This window comes from Colobus angolensis, unplaced genomic scaffold (genome assembly GCF_000951035.1).
Source record: "Colobus angolensis palliatus isolate OR3802 unplaced genomic scaffold, Cang.pa_1.0 Scaffold1, whole genome shotgun sequence".
NCBI lineage: Eukaryota > Metazoa > Chordata > Mammalia > Primates > Cercopithecidae > Colobus > Colobus angolensis.
The window spans coordinates 9380706-9397840 of NW_012110918.1; the positions used below are offsets into that span (position 1 = coordinate 9380706).

The 17135-nt window shown below is 52.6% G+C and overlaps 1 protein-coding gene across 1 annotated transcript in view; it reads right to left on the reverse strand.

The window, feature by feature from the left end:
* The window catches only part of LOC105504593, a 124948-nt gene that overhangs the window by 20635 nt on the left and 87178 nt on the right, over positions 1-17135 (reverse strand). The window contains 7 exon segments of the mRNA XM_011932125.1: positions 4019-4095; positions 5002-5145; positions 5642-5703; positions 6769-6852; positions 12173-12305; positions 13514-13592; positions 16779-16843. Of these exon segments, the coding sequence (XP_011787515.1) occupies positions 4019-4095; positions 5002-5145; positions 5642-5703; positions 6769-6852; positions 12173-12305; positions 13514-13592; positions 16779-16843 (644 nt within the window).

Consider the following 17135-nt stretch of genomic DNA (forward strand, 5'->3'; position numbering starts at 1 on the left):
TTCGCGGCAATGTGGGACATGGTAGAGAACAACAACAAGAAGGTGAAACTTGGGTGGGAACAGGGAGTGACCAGATGACCACCAGGGCCCTCTCAGGTGAGGCTGCCCAGTGATGGCCCTGGTAGCAGCTCCTGAAGATCCCTGGGGCCTTAGGTGGGTGACAGCTCTCCTAAGTCTCTGCTCCTGAGGCTGACAAGCCCTCACACTCCACATTCTGTCCATGCAGCTATAAATATTAAAACGTGCCAGAGGAGAGACTGCAAAATAGGGCTGTGGGCAAGATAGAGCTCTGAATTGAGGAGAAGAAATGAGAATGAATTTCTCTCTTCTGATTCCCGCTTCTGTCTGTTTATTGTAAAAGGCGCTGTGGGAGATAAGGAGCAGGCAGCTCGTGCCCTGCAGGCTGTGCAGGAGGCAGTTCCATTGAGGGTCGCATGGAGGAACAGAGTTGGGTGCCACCTAGTTCGCGAGGCCGCCTGAGGAGTCAGAGCTCCCCACACCATCCCAGATGCTGCTACTGAGTAGAACTCTGGGGTTCAAGCCCTGCTGGTCCCACACCAGGGCAAAAACAAAATATAAAGTAAAACAAAATAAAGTAAAATAAAAGCAAACAGAAAAAGTACTCCTGTGTGGGTACGTGTGGGGTGGCTTTGGGGCTCCCCAGCCCAGAGTCTGAGCACTACAGCTGCCAGGCAAAGTCCCCCTAGTCCCTCTCTGCTCCTCTGTCTCATACCTCGAGTCTTCCTGTCCATCGATTCTTCTCCAGAAACTTCTTTCCCATTTACTGGCTTCTTTTCCATTCCTGCCACCAGCACTCTCATCTGCTCACTGTTCATGACCTCCCCAACCAATGACTTATCTTCTTTCCCTCTATGCCTCTCTAATTCATCCTGCCAGCAGATTCACTTTGAGATACTGCTTTGGACATATCACTTCCCTGTTTAAAATCTTCTATTTGTCCAAACCAGGGCAGGACCTAGTCTGGAACTGTTGGTCTCACCTACAAACCCTCAGGTACCCCTTTCTACCACGACCTCCAAGCCTCGCCCCTAAGCACCCACTCCTTACACCAGTTTCCCTGTCTGCCCTCTGCCCAAATGCATCCTGATTTCTTGTCTTTTTTTTTTTTTAACTCCTCTCCCAGCCTGGCAGTTCCCAACCAGCTCTGCCTCACATGTCTTCCTGTACAAGTTATATCCTCCTTCTTCAAAACTCAGGTCCAGTCTTACCTCTCAGCAAATCCATCCCTGACAATTGAAGTCCTAAGTGCTTTCTCTGTCCTCTGAACTCTTATATAATTTTAGCCTGTGCAATTCATTTATTAATTAATCATGCAGTGTGCTGCCTTGAGACATCATTTTTTTTTTCTCCTGTAGCCTTGTGCTGGTAGTTAACTCTTTGAGGGTGATTTAAAATTTGCTTGCTTATGTTTTGGCTTCATGCCCCTTTGTGACATCCTTGGGCACAGATGCCACAGCTTTTTACTCCTTGCAGGAACTTCCCAAGGATCCCAGCACTGAGTGAGGCTGGTTCTGGGACTGCAGACTGTTTTTGCTGGTTTTTATTCTCTCCTTCCCTAGGTCCTGGGACACTATTCTCTCTGTTTCCCCATTTATTCATTCATTGATGTCTCCTTTTAAGGGGGCTTCTTTCATGCTTGTCCTTGAATGGTATTTCCTTGGGGTTGGTCCTGATCCCCCTGCCTTTCTCACACTCCAGTCTCACCCTGAATCATCTCAGCTAAGTTCCTTCTTCCCACTGCTGCTTGCATGCTGGTAGTAATCAGTGTCTCCACCCATCACTGCTTCCCTAAACTGCAGGTCTCTATTGGATCCGTCAAGCTGCACATTCCACAGGAACCTCCAAACCAAGGGACCCAAATGGAACCTGCTGTTTGCAGTTGCCATTGCAAAGTACTATAAACTGGGAGACTTAAAACAAGGGATTTATTCTTCCACAGTTCTAGAGGCTGGAAATCCAAAATCGAGGTGTTACAGGGCAGTGCTCCCTCTGAAGGCTCCGAGGGAGGATCGCTCCTTGCTCCTGGGGCTCCGGGCAATCCTTGGCGTTCCTCGGCTTGTGGCTGCATCGCCTCTGCCTCCGCCTCCGTTTTCACAAGGACTTCTTCCCTGTGTGTCATTCTGTGTTTTCACGTGGTCTTTTAAGGACATCAGCTTTTGAGACCCCAGATTGAGGGTCCACCGTTATATATATATCCAGTATAACCTCATCTTAATTAATTAGAACTGGAAGACCTCTTTCCAAATAAAGAGGTTCTGGGTGGACATGCATTTTAGAGGGTCACCACTCATCCTGGTACACCCTTAGCTCTCCCCCTAACAAGCTTTCTTTTGGTAAATTGCATCCCCCCTCCTCCCCTAGCCCAGTTACCCAGACCCAAGAAGCATGGGGCTTATGCAGATTCTCCTCTCTCCATTTCTCATCCTCTACCACAGTCGTGCCTGACACTGCTTGGCCACACCCTCCTATCCCTCGTCTCCCCTCTGACTTGTGGCATGGCCCCGACCTGCACAGCACAGGTCAGTGTCGGCCAATCTTCTTTTCATTATTCCCTGTCAAGAAGTCTTTTCCTAACTGCCTGCCCCTATGAACTTGCAATGCCACAGATAGACTGCGTGTCTGTTTCTATGCTGTGCATATTTTTATGCCTTTAAACATAAAGGGTAAGATTTCTGGCAGCCCCCCCCCCGCCAAGAACCAATTTTGCCACTTTGGGGGTGATGTCACCCCCTTCTGGAATGCATGGTGTGTGACAACAGCCTCCAAGTGATCTCCCTCCCTCTCTCCCTCTGCTCTGGTCCCACCCCTCCTCTCACCCATGCATCTTTCCTACTTTTATAAAACACAAAGAGGAGCTTGCTTCACCTGAAACTGAGAGACTGTCAGCATTGCCCCTGAGAGAATGTCCAGACCTCTTGGGACAGCATCCTTCTGCATCCAACGCAGCCCATGGCCCTTCCATCTGCTGCTCCAGCCACACAGGGAGCAGCTGCATTCAGGCCAATGTGCCTGGTCCTGGGACACCATCTGCCTGCACCATCCGCACCTCTTGCTTGCATCTTCAGTTTGAATTACATTTCAAGATGCAGGCTGAGAGTCACTATGATGAGAAAGTGCTCTCCTACCACCCCCAGGAGACTGGATGCCCATCCATCCCCACTCACCATACACTCAAAGGTTAAGCGGCACTTCTTCAAAACCATGTCTCCTCAGGTAGAGCAGGTGCCTGGAGGGTGGTGCAACAGGGAGAGGAAGGGGAGGACAGAGCTATTCACCTGAGCTGGTAGCCACTGAACCTGGCCAGCCTCCCACAGTGGAACTGGTAGCACTGCCATCTCTCTGCCTGGCTCAAATATCTGGAAATCACAGACTGTTTCTCACCCATCTCTGTATCTCCAGAGCCTAGCCCAATGCAGTCAGAGCCCAGTGAGTGTTTTGCTGGATGAATGAATGAATGAATGAATGATTAATGAATGGGCTTCTCTGGACTGTGTTTCAGCTGCCCAGCCACCTCGCATGAACTCCACTGTTGCTCCCTGTTGCCAGGCACCTCCAAAGGCTGCCTGGTTTCTACCTGCCCATCTCCTCTGCAGACCACCTTTTCCTCCTTCGGGAGGGGTCACTACGCAGGCACCTGATCATGCACTCCTGGTTGGCTTCTCTCTATGTTGAACTCTGCTTCTGTGGCCCTGGCCCTCCTTCTCCTCCTATTCCCTCACCATCTAATGAAGATGAAGATGGAGCAATACTCCATCTAAAAAAAAAAAAAGAAGAAAAAAAAGAAAGAAAAAGAAAGAAAGAAAGAAAGAAAGAGCCTCTTAACCTTTGCCTGTGTGTGTGTGTGTGTGGCAGGTGGGGACAGGCAGGAAAGAAGGGAGAGTTCACAAGACCCTGGGGCTGGTCCTGGGTCTCAGTGGGGCCTTGAGGAAGAAGCAGGTGAGCTGGCTTCACTCACCTCCCATGCAGGGAGGTGGCGGGGAGTGAGGCAGACACTTACCATCCATGTCAGACTTACAACGTACAGTCAGGCCCCCTGCTCCAGGCTTGGGTTCCTGGACAGACCATGGACGTAGCCTATATTGACACCCCGGGGAGAGGGCAGAAGCCCTGAGACCCATGGGTTGCTCCAGGCTTGGGTTCCTGGACAGACCATAGACTTAGCCTATATTGACACCCGGGGGAGAGGGCAGAAGCCCTGAGACCCATGGGTAAATATCGGGTGATATGGTTTGAATCAGTGTGCCTACCCAAATCCCATGGGTAAATATCGGGTGATGTGGTTTGAATCAGTGTCCCTACCCAAATCCCATGGGTAAATATCAGGTGATGTGGTTTGAATCGGTGTCCCTACCCAAATCCCATGGGTAAATATCGGGTGATATGGTTTGAATCAGTGTCCGTACCCAAATCCCATGGGTAAATATCGGGTGATGTGGTTTGAATCAGTGTCTCCACGCAAATCCCAGGTTGAAATGTAATCCCCAGTGCTGGAGGTGGAGCCTGGTGGGAGGTGACTGAATCATGGGGGTGGATTCTCATGAATGGGTTAACAGCAGCCCCCTGGGTGCTGTTCTTGAGACAGTGAGTGAGTTCTAGTGAGATATGGTTTTTAAAAGTGTGTGACACATCCCTGTCCTCTCTCTGGGTCCTGCACCTACCATGTAAGATGACTGCTCCCACTTTGACTTCCACCATGAGTAAAAGCTCCCTGAGGACTCCCCAGAAGCAGATGTCGCCATGCTTCCTGTACAGCCTGCAGGACCATGAGCCAATTCAACCTCTTGTCTTTATAAATTACCCAGGCTCAGGTATTTATTTATAGCAGTGCAAAAACAAATACACCAGAGCAGCGGCAAGGTGAAGGCAAGTGGCTTCTAGGGAGGTAGATGGGGTTGGTGGGGAGGAGGCTGGATAAGGGTGAATAGGAGAGGGGGGACTGCCATGTTCAATTGGTACAGGAATGGAAGAACTGTTCATTACCTAATCACCACCTCCTTTCCAGATGTGCAGCCCTCTCCTCTGCATGAGGGCCTCACTTCTGGAACCAAGGCCTGGTCCGCTTGGACAGATCTGCCAGCACCCGCGGTCACCACCAGTGCTGCTCTAGTCCCTGGTGTGAGTTTCCTGCAAGTGCGGTAACACAGTCTCACACACAAAGTGTGTAAAAAACAGAAATGTATTCTGTCACAGTTCTAGAGGCTGAAAGTCCAAAATGAGTCTTAATGCCCAAATCAAGGTATCAGCAGGGCTGTGCTCCCCTGGAGGCTCCAGGGAAGCACCTGTGCCTCACGTACTCTGGCTTCTGGTGGTGGCCAGCAAGCTTTGCCTTGGGGCTGCTCCATTCCAGCCTCTGCCTCTGCGGGCGCTGCTGCATTCTCCTCTTCTGTCTGGGGTCAGATCTGCCTCTGCCTCGGTCTCGTGATTGCAGATGGGGCCCACTCAGATAATCCGGGATAACCTCTCCATTTTTAGAACTTAAACTTAATCACATCTATAAAATCCTTTTCTTGCCATATAAGGTTAACATTCACAGGTTCTAGGGATTAGAACATGAGTGTCTTTAGAGGGCTGTTATTCTGCCTGCCTCGTCCCCTTTGGCCTCTATGAATTATACGAGTACCTGTCAATCACAGATCCAGGGATGGAGGTGGAGATGTGTCTGGCACCCCCTCTCTCCTGCACCTGTGCTCATTGACAACGGGTGCAGCTTAGCTCCTCCTTCCCCTCCTCTCTTCTCCCTCATTTTGGGGGCCAGAGGACTATTTGGGTTTGGAAATAGTGCTCTGCATCACTGGAGGAAGCAAGTATGAAACCTCAGTCCACCCTATCGCTCGATCAGAAGAATTCCCATTGGACAGCTGGCTTGCATGCGGGTGAGTTGTAGTTTGCTGACATGTTGGATCTCTGATCCCTGTCTCTTGGTTGGAGATGATGGGTGCATCATGTTAGGCAGCAGGATGTGGGGAATCAGGACCCAGGCCAATTGTCACATTCACAAGGGAGAGAACTGTGCTGGCCTCAGCTGGCTCCTGGATCTAACAGATCAAAGAAAAGAACTGGATCACTCTAAGCAACCCCCTCACAGCTCCAGCCTCACTGATCCTGGTTGGTTATGATTCAGAGGAGGGGAGGGCAGACTCGCTGATGATCAGTGCCTCTTCAGAGACAACCAAGGGCAGCTACAGAGATGGCCAGTCCCCCAGTCCATGCAGCCACTGAGATGGCCAGCCCCTCTCTCCATGCAGCCACTGAGATGGCCAGCCCCTCCCTCCATGTAGCTTCTGAGATGGCCAGACCTTGCCTCCATGCAGCCACTGAGATGGCCAGACCCTCCCTCCATGCAGCCACTGAGATGGGCAGCCCCCCCTCCACGAAGCTTCTGAGATGGCCAGACCCTCACTGCATGCTCGGGACTAGGTATGGAAAGACAGACAGCAACCGAGAGACACAGTTTGAGGAGAGGAGGAGTATGGGGTAGGAAGAATAGCTGCAACATAAGGAGTACCAGGAGTGCATGATTTAGAGTGGAAAGAACTGGGTGCACATCCTGACTTCCCCCGACTCTATGTGACCTTGGAGAACTCACTTAACTTCTCTCAGTCTCGTTCAGCTCAACTGGCAACTGGGGAATACAATCCCTGCCTTACAGGGTGGCCATAAAGATCAATGGGATAAGATACATGGATGAATTTTATAAATGCTTGCTACTTGCAAAGAATTTTTGCTATTCCAATCTCTATATCCTACCTGCCAAGGGTTGCATAAACTTATTGTGACATTTAGAGGCTTCTTAAACGGGATGAGGGTTGGTGACTTTTGCTGCTCCAGACCCTGAGGAAACAGAGGGGAACTGGCTGGACAACATGGGGAAACCTGAAATCCATTCATCTGTAATGAAGGCATGGTGGAGAAGCAGGGGCTCCCTAACCTGACTTAGCTGCTGTTTGTTATTCTTGGGAGGAAAATCCCCAACCTGGTTCTGCTTGAAGCCAGGCTGTCTGGAGTGATGTCTTGACAGGATGATGGATGGTGGCCAGGCACAGTTTGTGACACCGAAGCACATACTCTGCATTCTTTATCTGGAGCTGCCGCTGGCGGAAGGCTGCAAATAAGCAATCCAGTTATAGGAATCCCTGATAAAATTCCATTATGGGCCCCAGAGACAATCACGCTGGATTCAATAGCGGGGAGGCTGGGAGGCAAGGCGCATGTTGGGAGCAAAGCGCTGCCACTGGGGAAATTTTGCCCGAGCCCGGAGGCTCTCGCGCTGGGAATTCCATAAAAGTCGGAGACTCAAACCATCTCTGACATCCAACTGTCTTTGCTGTTTGAAATGCGACAACACTTCCATGGGGTGGTAGCTGAGGGCTGTGTTGCAGCCAGTGGGCAGAGACCTCGGGTTGGAGCTGACTTAGTTTTATTGAGATGCTGGTTTCCCCCTCGGACATGTCTATGGGAAGCCGGCTCTGTTGTGTGGCTCACTTTTTTTGGCCTCTGGCTGATCCAGCTGAAGCCCAGTGGTGAATATAGAATCCCCCACCCCTTGGAGATTTAGGAAAGCTTGCTTCAAACTTCAGTGTCTGCCTGAGGCCACTGGGGACCTTACGTGGGCAGATGCAGGTACAAGACACAGCCCTTCACCCTTTCCCCAGAACCATCCATTGGCCTGGAGAATTTTGTGAGTTTAGTGAGACTCGAGGGGTGCATGGTAGGGACAACCTCCCAACCTTCTGAAATCCCTGGGCAACCTCCCAGCCTTCTGCAATCCCTGGGCAACCTCCCAGCCTTCTGCAATCCCTGGCTTTCCCACCCTCCTGACCCTGGCTCTGTGCTTCCTCCCCTTCCAGTGCAACCAACACATTCCTCCCTTGTCTTTTACGGAGCAGTTCATCCCCCATCGGGTTATGAAGCCCTAGCTTCTTCCACCAGGGACCTTACCAACGAGTTTTCAAAAGCAAGGCAGTTCTTTCGATCTAAGAGGAATCTTCTACCAGCTGCTGGGAGGGCAGGACAACATCCGTCCCCTGCACGCACTGACAGCTGACGCTCAGAGGTGCTTGCTGTGGGCCAGGCAGGCTGGGAGGTGTTTGCCTGGGTTAACTCATCAGTGAGGAGGGTGCTGCGTTTATCACATTTTACAGATGAGAAAAGCTATAGGTAAGTTAAGTCCCTTGGCCAAGGTCATGCAGTAAACTCAGGAAGCCCGGCACTGGTCTCATTGTCATCATCATTATCCTGGACATAGATGGGCTAGAGAGAGAAAGCTCACTCATTGGCCTTGGGTCCCCACCCGGTTATTAGTGCTGAGAAGCAGTTCTGGAGGAGATATGTGATCCCCTCCCACTACAGCTCCATCCCAGCTCTTGTTAAGAACTTCCTTCCCAGTCACCCAACAATGTGTTGCTTCCAAGAGCAATGGCTGGGCCAGGTCAGCGCTGCGTGACCTAAGTTTGCATCTTCAACTGCTTCTTGCTCTCTTCTGTGACCTGGCTGATCCCCCAAGGACAGCGTCTTCCTTAATTGAGAGAACTTGAGACATTCAGGACTCACTTTTGTGTCCCCCTCGTTTGGACTCAGATCATGCTGCAAGCATAGTTTTGACCTTCGCTGCCTGGCCCAGGGAGCCTGCAACTGCGTGGGGTTAGGGCAGGACCTACTCAGACGCGTTTCGAGAGCACACCTCAGGGCTCCCGTGATTGGGGCTTTGACCAAATTAGCCTTTCCTCTTAGATTTGGGAGACCACCTGTTCTTCCCAGCATTCCGTCATCCTGGGTTTCCTGGCTTTGGGCTCACTTCTGACTTGTGGTTTGTGCCGTCCTCTAAACCTTCCCTGAGGTCCTGGATTGCCGATCTGCCTGATATTGACATCTGGTAACCTCGGGGGCTCACCCTCCAGCTTGGGGACCTACCACACAGACACAGCCTGGCAGTGCAGGGTAGGAAAGGCAGCAGAAAGGGAGCTGGCCAGTGGGACACACCTGGTTCAAACTACAAGTCCTCTACCTGCTGGTCATGGTGTTAGAAAGTCACCAGACCCCTCTGGGCCTCTGTTTGCTCTTCTGAAAATGGAGCCACTGATGATGCCATCCTCATTCATGGTGGTGATGAGAGTTTGAAATACTGGAAGGCATGTGCAGCACTCCGCAGCCGGGATGTGGCAGAGATGGACTTGGTTTCCTTTCTTCTGAGCTTTACCAAGTATCCCTGGCCTTTTCTCCCTTCCTCTTCCCTTCACTTTCAGTGGCTTGGCCTCGAGTCTCCCCAACAATCATTGCCACTTAGGCTGATGAAGGTCCTGCCCTCTCCCTGCTCCCTGCCGAGCCCTGAGGACGGGAGAAGGTGGAAGGGGGTTGTTGACAACAACAGCCAGGTCCTCTGCTTCTCAGACCTCTGTCCCACTTGCTGCCTGAGACTTAGGGTGGCAGAACACAGCAGGCCCTGCTGAAGCAGGAGGAGAAGGAGAAACAGAAGCCACAGGAGTTATAAATTGGGGTCTACCCGAATGAGGGACTGCCCACTTTCTGCCCTGGTGACCATTAGCACCATCACTTGAGGGCTTAAAAGAGGGTCTGTTTGTGCAGTTGGCCCCTGCCTCCTTTGTCTTTTCTTTCTTTCTTTCTTTCTTTTTCTTTTTTTTTTTTGAGATGAAGTAACTGGGATTATAGGCGCCCACCACCCTGCCCACCTAATTTTTTTTTGGCATTTTTAGTAAAGATGGGTTTTTACCATGTTGGACAGGCTGGCCTCAAATTCCTGACCTCAAGTCATCCTCCCGCCTCAGCCTCCCAAACCCCTGCCTCTTACCTTCCCCACCCTACCCTTGTTATGCATCTCCTCTGCTGGTTGTTGCCATGGGCTGCACTGCAACCCCATCAAATCCAGATGTGGTCACCCAACCCCAGCACCTAAGAATGTGACTGCATTTGGAGATGGGGGTCTTTAAAAAACGATCAAGGCAGGGTGCGGTGGTTCACGCCTGTAATCCCAGCACTTTGGGAGACCGAGGCAGGCAGATCACAAGGTCAAGAGATCAAGACCATCCTGGCTAACATGGGGAAACCCTGTCTCTACTAAAAATACAAAAATTAGCTGGGCATGGTGGTGCATGCCTGTAATCCCAGCTACTTGGGAGGCTGAGGCAGGAGAATTGTTTGAACCTGGGAGGCAGAAGTTGCAGTGAGCCGAGATCGTGCCACTGCACTCCAGCCTGGGTGACAGAGCGAGACTCTGTCTCAAAAAAAAAAAAAAAACGGCGATCAAGCTAAAATGATGGTGGACCCTCATCCAGTATGACTGGTGTCCTTCTAAGAAGGGGAGATCTGGACACAGACAAACACAAAGGGAAGACCATGTGAAGACACACAGAGAAGACAGCCACTTCCAAGCCAAGGAGAAGAGAGGCCTCAGAATAAACCAACCCTGCCAACACCTTGATCTCGGACTTCCAGCCTCCAGAACTGCGAGAGAACAAATTTCTATTGTTTAGGCCTCCCAGCCTGCAACACTTTGTCATGACGGCCCTAGCAAACGGATTCATGTGCCAAGCCCCATATCCCACTGAGGTGACCACAGGTTTCTGAAGCTTGAGCAGAAGCGCAAGGAACACGGGAGGAAGCGCAAGGAACACGGGAGGAAGCGCAAGGAACACGGGAGGAAGCAGAGAGGGGCCCCCAGGCAGAGCCAGAGACCTGTTTCTAGGGAGCAGGACTCCACTCTGGCGCCTCCTCTCTTAGGATGAAAACACAAAAGAGGGTTGTGGAAGAATTTGGAATGTTATGGGATGTGCCTGGGTTGTGGCAGCAGAGCCCAGACCTGGCCCAGGGGAAGTCTACTCTGCCATCCACAGGCACTCCTCCTCCTCGCTCTTAGACCCTCTGGAACGAAAAGGAAGAAAGAGCCCCTCATTCATGTTTCCCGCTGTGCCCACCTGCAGGTGAGCGGCCCCCTCCCTGCTGGTCTCTTTCCCACATCCCAGCCCCTCCGGCTACAGCCTCCACGCGCTGCTCCTGCTCCTGCTCCGCAGCCCCATCTCCGCCTCCTCCCGCCCTCTCTCGCCCTTGGCTGCCCCTCCCAGGCTCAGCCTCCCCGCGCGCACCGGTTCATACTCACACTGGGGCTCCCTGGCTCGCTGCTGGTGCCGTTTCATTTCCCATCTGCTCACCTCCGGCTCATGAGTAATGAGAGTTTACAAGTTGAGTTTCCGTATGTGGAGCATTTATATGTTCTTCTTCAACAAGGAGGGGCGAGTTCCTCCGGCCTCATGGTCTGTGGCACCCAGAGGCTTCCTAGCCTGTTGTCAAAGGAGCCTCTTCCCCCACCTCCTCCCTCACACAGCCCTGTCCCTTGGGATCGGCAGACCCAGTTGTGAGCATTCAGATACTACTTGTTGGGAGGCCTGGATACGATTTTACATTCTGTGTTTTTCATTTTTAAAAAACACATGTTCAGCAACATTCACACTATTTTGTTCTCAGATTGACTAGGGAAAAAAATCAAATGTTTCCTTGTGTTCTCTCTCAAATATAAAATTTAGCGTAAATTGTTTCTGTTTCCTCTCCCTCCTCCCACACTCCCCCTCCTCCTCTTCTTTCTCTTCCTCTTTCCTTTCTCCTTTCCCTCCTCTCCTTCATCCTGCTCCTCTTCCTCCTCCTTCTCCTCTTTGCTTTCTCCTTCCCCTTCCCTTCTTCCTTCCCTCCCTGCTTTCTCTCTTCTTCCTCTTCCTCCTCCCACACTCCTTGATTCAAATATTTTTCTGAAGGTCAAAGGCCCTATATGAAAAAAGACTCCCCGGCTCAGCAGGACATACATGATACATTTCCACTGGGGAAGGCCTTGCCCCTCCCAATGCAGCAACAGCTGTCACTCTGACCTTTCCTACCTTGGAACAGATGGGGCACGGGGAGCAGGTGTCTGGGGGCGAGTGGAGATTGAGGCTGACAGTCACCCAGCTGTGGCTCCTGGGGTGCTCTCACTGGTCCCCTACCCCCGCCCCGTGGAAGGCAGCATCTCTGGGAGTTGGAACCTCTCCTCTGCATTTCTCATGCCCCTACTCAAGTTCTAGCCTCTGGGGCTCACAGTCCTCAAGGGTCCTTGTCTAATGCTTGGGCCATTGTTCCCTCTTCCTGCCTTTCGCTCTGAGGCAGGCCTCACTGCCTGGTGCTCCCCTCCACCTGGGTTTGGTTCTGAGGCAAAACCACCTCCTTCCCCCAGATTATCCCCCGAGGACAAGCAAATCAGCTGTCCTTCTGGTTCTCCATGGCCTCTTTCGGCCTCTCCATTTTCTCTTGATGGAAAGTGGAGAGGAGTCAGCCAAGGAGGACAGCAGAGGATGGCCAGCCCTGCTCTGGGCCCAGCCAGTGCTGGGGGATGGTGGCCTGGGCTTCGGACATGGCTCAGTAAGGACAGATGGGGCACTGCAGTAGGATGAGCCCAGATCTGCTCAGACGACCTGCATGCTCCTCCATCCCGTCTCATTCTCCTTGTTCTCACCTGTCCTGCTGTCCTGCTGTCACCAGCTCTGCACAGCACAGGCGCTTGGACAGGGGATTTAATCAGTCTCTTGGCTATTAGTCCCCAAGTAGTAATTGAAGTGGGCTGATTGGACCTATCTCTTAGGCCCAGGGAGCTGTGGGGAGATGGCTTTTGGAGTATTTCCTCCGCCTGCTAATCTATCTGTCTGGCATTTTATCTGGAGCCCAGAGCTCATGCTTGAGCACTGAGGCATTTTACAGTATTATTATTACTTAGCACTTATAACATACTTCATCAATGAGAGGGTTGGCGGCCGCGCCGTCACTCTAAAGCACGGCGCTCCAGATAGAGAGATACGAATCTCACTCTGGGTGTGTAATATTTGATGTCTGTGTCTTTGGGTTGCTTGTGATCTTGTTATTAGTTATGTCTCCTTGAGGAGAAAACCTACCTTCGTTCTCCTGATGCATGGGGGTCAGGTGGACGGAAGGCACAGGGATGGGGGCAGGAAGGATGCACAGGGGAGGGCTTAGCTTGGGTTCCCCCAGAAGCAGACCCAAGACAAGGGGTTGCATGCATTGATTTCTTTGGGAGGTGATCTGGGGAAGTACTAGTAGGGGAGTGGGGAAGGAGACGGGGCAGGAAGAAGTGAATACAGGATGCTGTGCTACTGAGAAGGTTACTGCCACGGGCAGTGGGGCCCAATTCCACCGGGGAACTTGGCAGCTGGAGGTTTCATCCTCTGAGTCCATCTGACATTGGCCAAGGCTGCTTCCAGGGCCATTCACTCCCCAGTCCCTTGAGCTCGGCCCCTACCTGGGCTGAGAGAAGCCCTCAGGTGAGTCCCAGATGCCTGTGCCATGTGCTGCCCGCTGGGTGCCCGGGAGGTGTGGACGGGGCCTTGGTAATGACAGCCATGGCTTTGAAGCTGGACACAGGTGTTCTGATAAGGGAACGAGCCCGGGAGAACAGCCCTTCTCCTTCATCTCAAACCCTGCCAGCTCTGTGTGTCCCCTGCACCTCAGGGCCCGAGGCTGTGCCACAAAGTCCAGGACAGTTTGCAAAGGTCTGGGGACTGTCTCCAGCTGCTCCATCTTCCCTAACCAGAGTGGAACATTCAAAGAGAGGCACAGTGTATGGCTTGGGTTCGAATGCCGGATTTGGCCCCTTCTGGTTTTGTGACTTTGGGCGAGTGGCTTCATCTCTCTGGCCCTTACTTTTCTCATCTGTGAAATGGGAGTAGCAATGATAACTAGCAGGAAGGTCTTCGAAGGTTAGATGAGAGAGTGTCTATAAAGTGCCTGGTCCCGTGTCCAGCCGTAGAACAGGAGCCCAGGACACATGCCTTCCTCTTCCCTTTCATCCAGGGCTCTGACCCTCACCCAGGACCCCGACCAGAACACCTGAGTCTGGTTTCCAAGTCTTTTTTTTATTTTTGAGACAGAGTCTCGCTCTGTTGCCGAGGCTGGAGTACAGTGGCACGATTTCAGCTCACTGCACCTTCCACCTCCCAGGTTCAAGTGATTCTTCTGCCTCAGCCTCCCGAGTAGCTGAGACTACAGTTACGTGCCACCACGCCTGGCTAATTTGTTTATTTTTAGTAGCGATGAGGTTTCACCATTTTGGCCAGGCTGGTCTCGAACTCCTGACCTCATGATTTGCCCACCTCAGCCTCCCAAAGTGTTGAGATTACAGGCATGAGCCACCACACCTGGCCCTCCAAGTCTTTGAGTTACAGAGATTTCCTCAGAGGCTCACGTTCCCAGGGAGTGGGACTCCTGCTTCCAGGATGCTGCATCTTTCCAATGCCGAGGGCAGGCGGGCACCCTGCTGACCACTCCAGCAGCCATGCCTGATGCCTGGGCTTGCAGATATCCCCATGCTCATCAGGCCAAGGCAGAGCTGCATGGCATCCCCTCAGGGGCCAATTTATACAGCAGCTTAAGTATTGTTTAAAACTCCTTCCCCTTCCGGGAGATGGGAGAGGCAGCTGCTGCTGCTGCTCCGGCCGCAGGCTCTTCTTCAAAGGGTCTCCCCGTAGGCAGATGGAAAACTTGCTAGGAAAAGCTTTTCCTTTTTTTTTTTTCCATATCTATTTTTTCTCGGTTGCAATTCTTGTTCCTGCCTGATTCTCTACCTTCCACAGAGCCAGCAGGTACCTCACGGGGATCAGAGCTCTCAAGACCCCTGGGGGCACCTCCTGCAGGAAGACTTCCCCAATGACCCCACAGGCTCCAGCAACGCTTGTTTCTGCTCCCCCTGGTTTCCTGGCTTCCTTGTGGCCATGTGCTTCATGTTTGGAGCTCCTCTTTGTGGACTGATGAGTGTGTGTACTGGGAACTTGCTGTCTGTCTATCTAGGGGGATAGGATTATCAAAGGATAGGACTTGAGTCTCATCCTTCCTCTGGGCTGGGGGAGCTGCTGCCGACTGGTTGGGGGTGAGACAGTCTCTGAGCCCACCCGAGGGCGCCTGCCTGCCCAGGTAGGCTCTGGTAAGAGCCAGTGACTCTGCTATATAGGGGATCTGTCAGAGCTGAAAGGTCTAGAAGCCCTTCATCATATTAAAGACCAATTCCGTGCAGATTAAGAGGACACAGCATCTGTTCTCTTGGGCTTGGGGAAGACATCCATCCTCCTGGAGCAGCTCTGGGCGAGCAGAGGAGCTCTGGGCAGGAAAGGGAAAAACTCAGGTGGTGAGATGGTGAAGAGCAGCCTTCTCCTGTGCCCCTGAAGAGAGACCCCAGGTGCCCCGAGTGTCCAGGCTCTCGTGTGGCTCTGGCTCCCCCCAAGGTGCCGAGCACTCTGCCTCCTGCACGGGGTCATGCTTTCAGTCAGATCCCCCAAAATGCTCAGGTGCCCTTGCTCTTTCTTAAGACAGACTCATCTGACTCCTTCCAAGGCTGAGAGCTCAGCTCTGTTGGGGCACTGTCTGCCGTCCTGCCTTCCCCCTTTTCCTGCCTGGCTGCATGGTGGTCCAGGGCCATCTGGGGAGCGGCTGCACGGTGGGGAAGGGCCACTGCTTCCTGGTAGGGCTGGCCAGGAACAAAGGCAAGGGGACTGGGGAGGGGACCGGGCTCTGCTCTATTTATACTGTATCTTGGGGGAGGGCACATTGGCAGCCCGGAGCTCTGGATGCCTCCCAGAAGCCTGAGTGGTGGTGGCAGGGGCATCTGTTCACTGAAGGAAGGGCAGCGAGAAAAGAATGGGCATTTATTGATTTTCTTCTATATGCCAGGCACCAGGCCAGGCCTCTTTGATGCGTGATCTCATCAAGTAAATATAGGATGGTGGTCAGGAGATCAACTTCCAAAATCGACAGAACTGGGTTAGAATTCCAGCTCCCCCAGTTTCTGGCTGGGTAGCACTGGGCAAGTGGGTTCACCAGCCTAAGCCTGACTTTGTTCCTCTGTGAAGTGTTTATAATCAAAGCGTCTTCCTCCAAGAGGCCCTATCTCTAAAGCACACGGTAGCGTGCTGACCCAACAGGACGTACCCCGTGAACATTAACGCCTTCTGTTGTGAACGACCACGGGATGCAGAAAAAAATCATGTCCTGATTTTTGGAAGACGCAGCAGCCAAAGGCTAAGACGTGAAGAAACTCACCCGAGGCCACTAAATTGGAAAGTGGCAGCGCGGAGATACAGGCGAGGCCCATGCCTTCCAGGCTCCAAAGCCCAGGCCCTTCTCAGACGTCCTCCAGCCTCCATGGGGAAAGAGATAAATGATCCCAGTGCTAGCGAGGAACCCGGCTGCTCAGCCACGCTGGAAGGGCAGGGAGACCCGGCTGCCAAGCTCCCAGCAGTTGCATAGCTGGGCAGTGACTTTTCCTTGGAGCCAGAGGAGAAGCTGCTCCAAGGTGGGCCCCCGGACATGGAAGGTGGCTCTGCCGGGACAGCTATAAACTCTTCAACCTTGTGTGGGGCTTCGTCCTTCAGCAGCCCGGTGAGGGATCAGTGGCAGGGGCGATGGCGGGGGAGCTGGAGGTGGCGGTGGAGGCGGCCCGGCACTCACTCACTCACTCACAGCAGAATGGACTCTGGATAAACAATTATAGTCTATTTACCTCAGACCATATGGTGCTGGGGAACAGGTGTGCGGGTAATGAAGAGCCCAGCTCCAATTAAGCGTCTGGGAACCCGGCCGGATTCCCGCTGAATCTTGCGCTTGGGTTGAGGCCCACTTACAAATGAGAGCTAAAAGGACTGAGGCTGAGGGAGGCAGGAGCGGGAGCCTGAAGGGTGCGTGGCAGGGCCAGCCAGCGGCCCCCACCCGCCGCTCTGTACCTGCTGGCAAGCGGGTACAGCCCAGGGACCTCATCTGGGCCTTCTCCATGGCAATCTTGGTGCATCTGGGAGTTATGAGGGGAAATGGTTCATGGCCATGCACCTCTTGGTGAGGCTGTCCTGGCACCTCTCAGGGTGGGAAGTCAGGGGGTGATTCCTGTCAAGATTGGGGGAATGGGGCAGGCACCTGTCACTCTCTGTCAAGGTCCTTCCCACCCTGACTCTCCCTTGGCCTTCATTCCCAACCATTTAACATGTAGTTTTGAGTACTTACTGTGTACTAAGCTAGGCACTGGGGACATGCTGATTAAAAAGAAGTAGACAGAGGCCTTGCTCTCATTGAGTTTATGTTTTAGG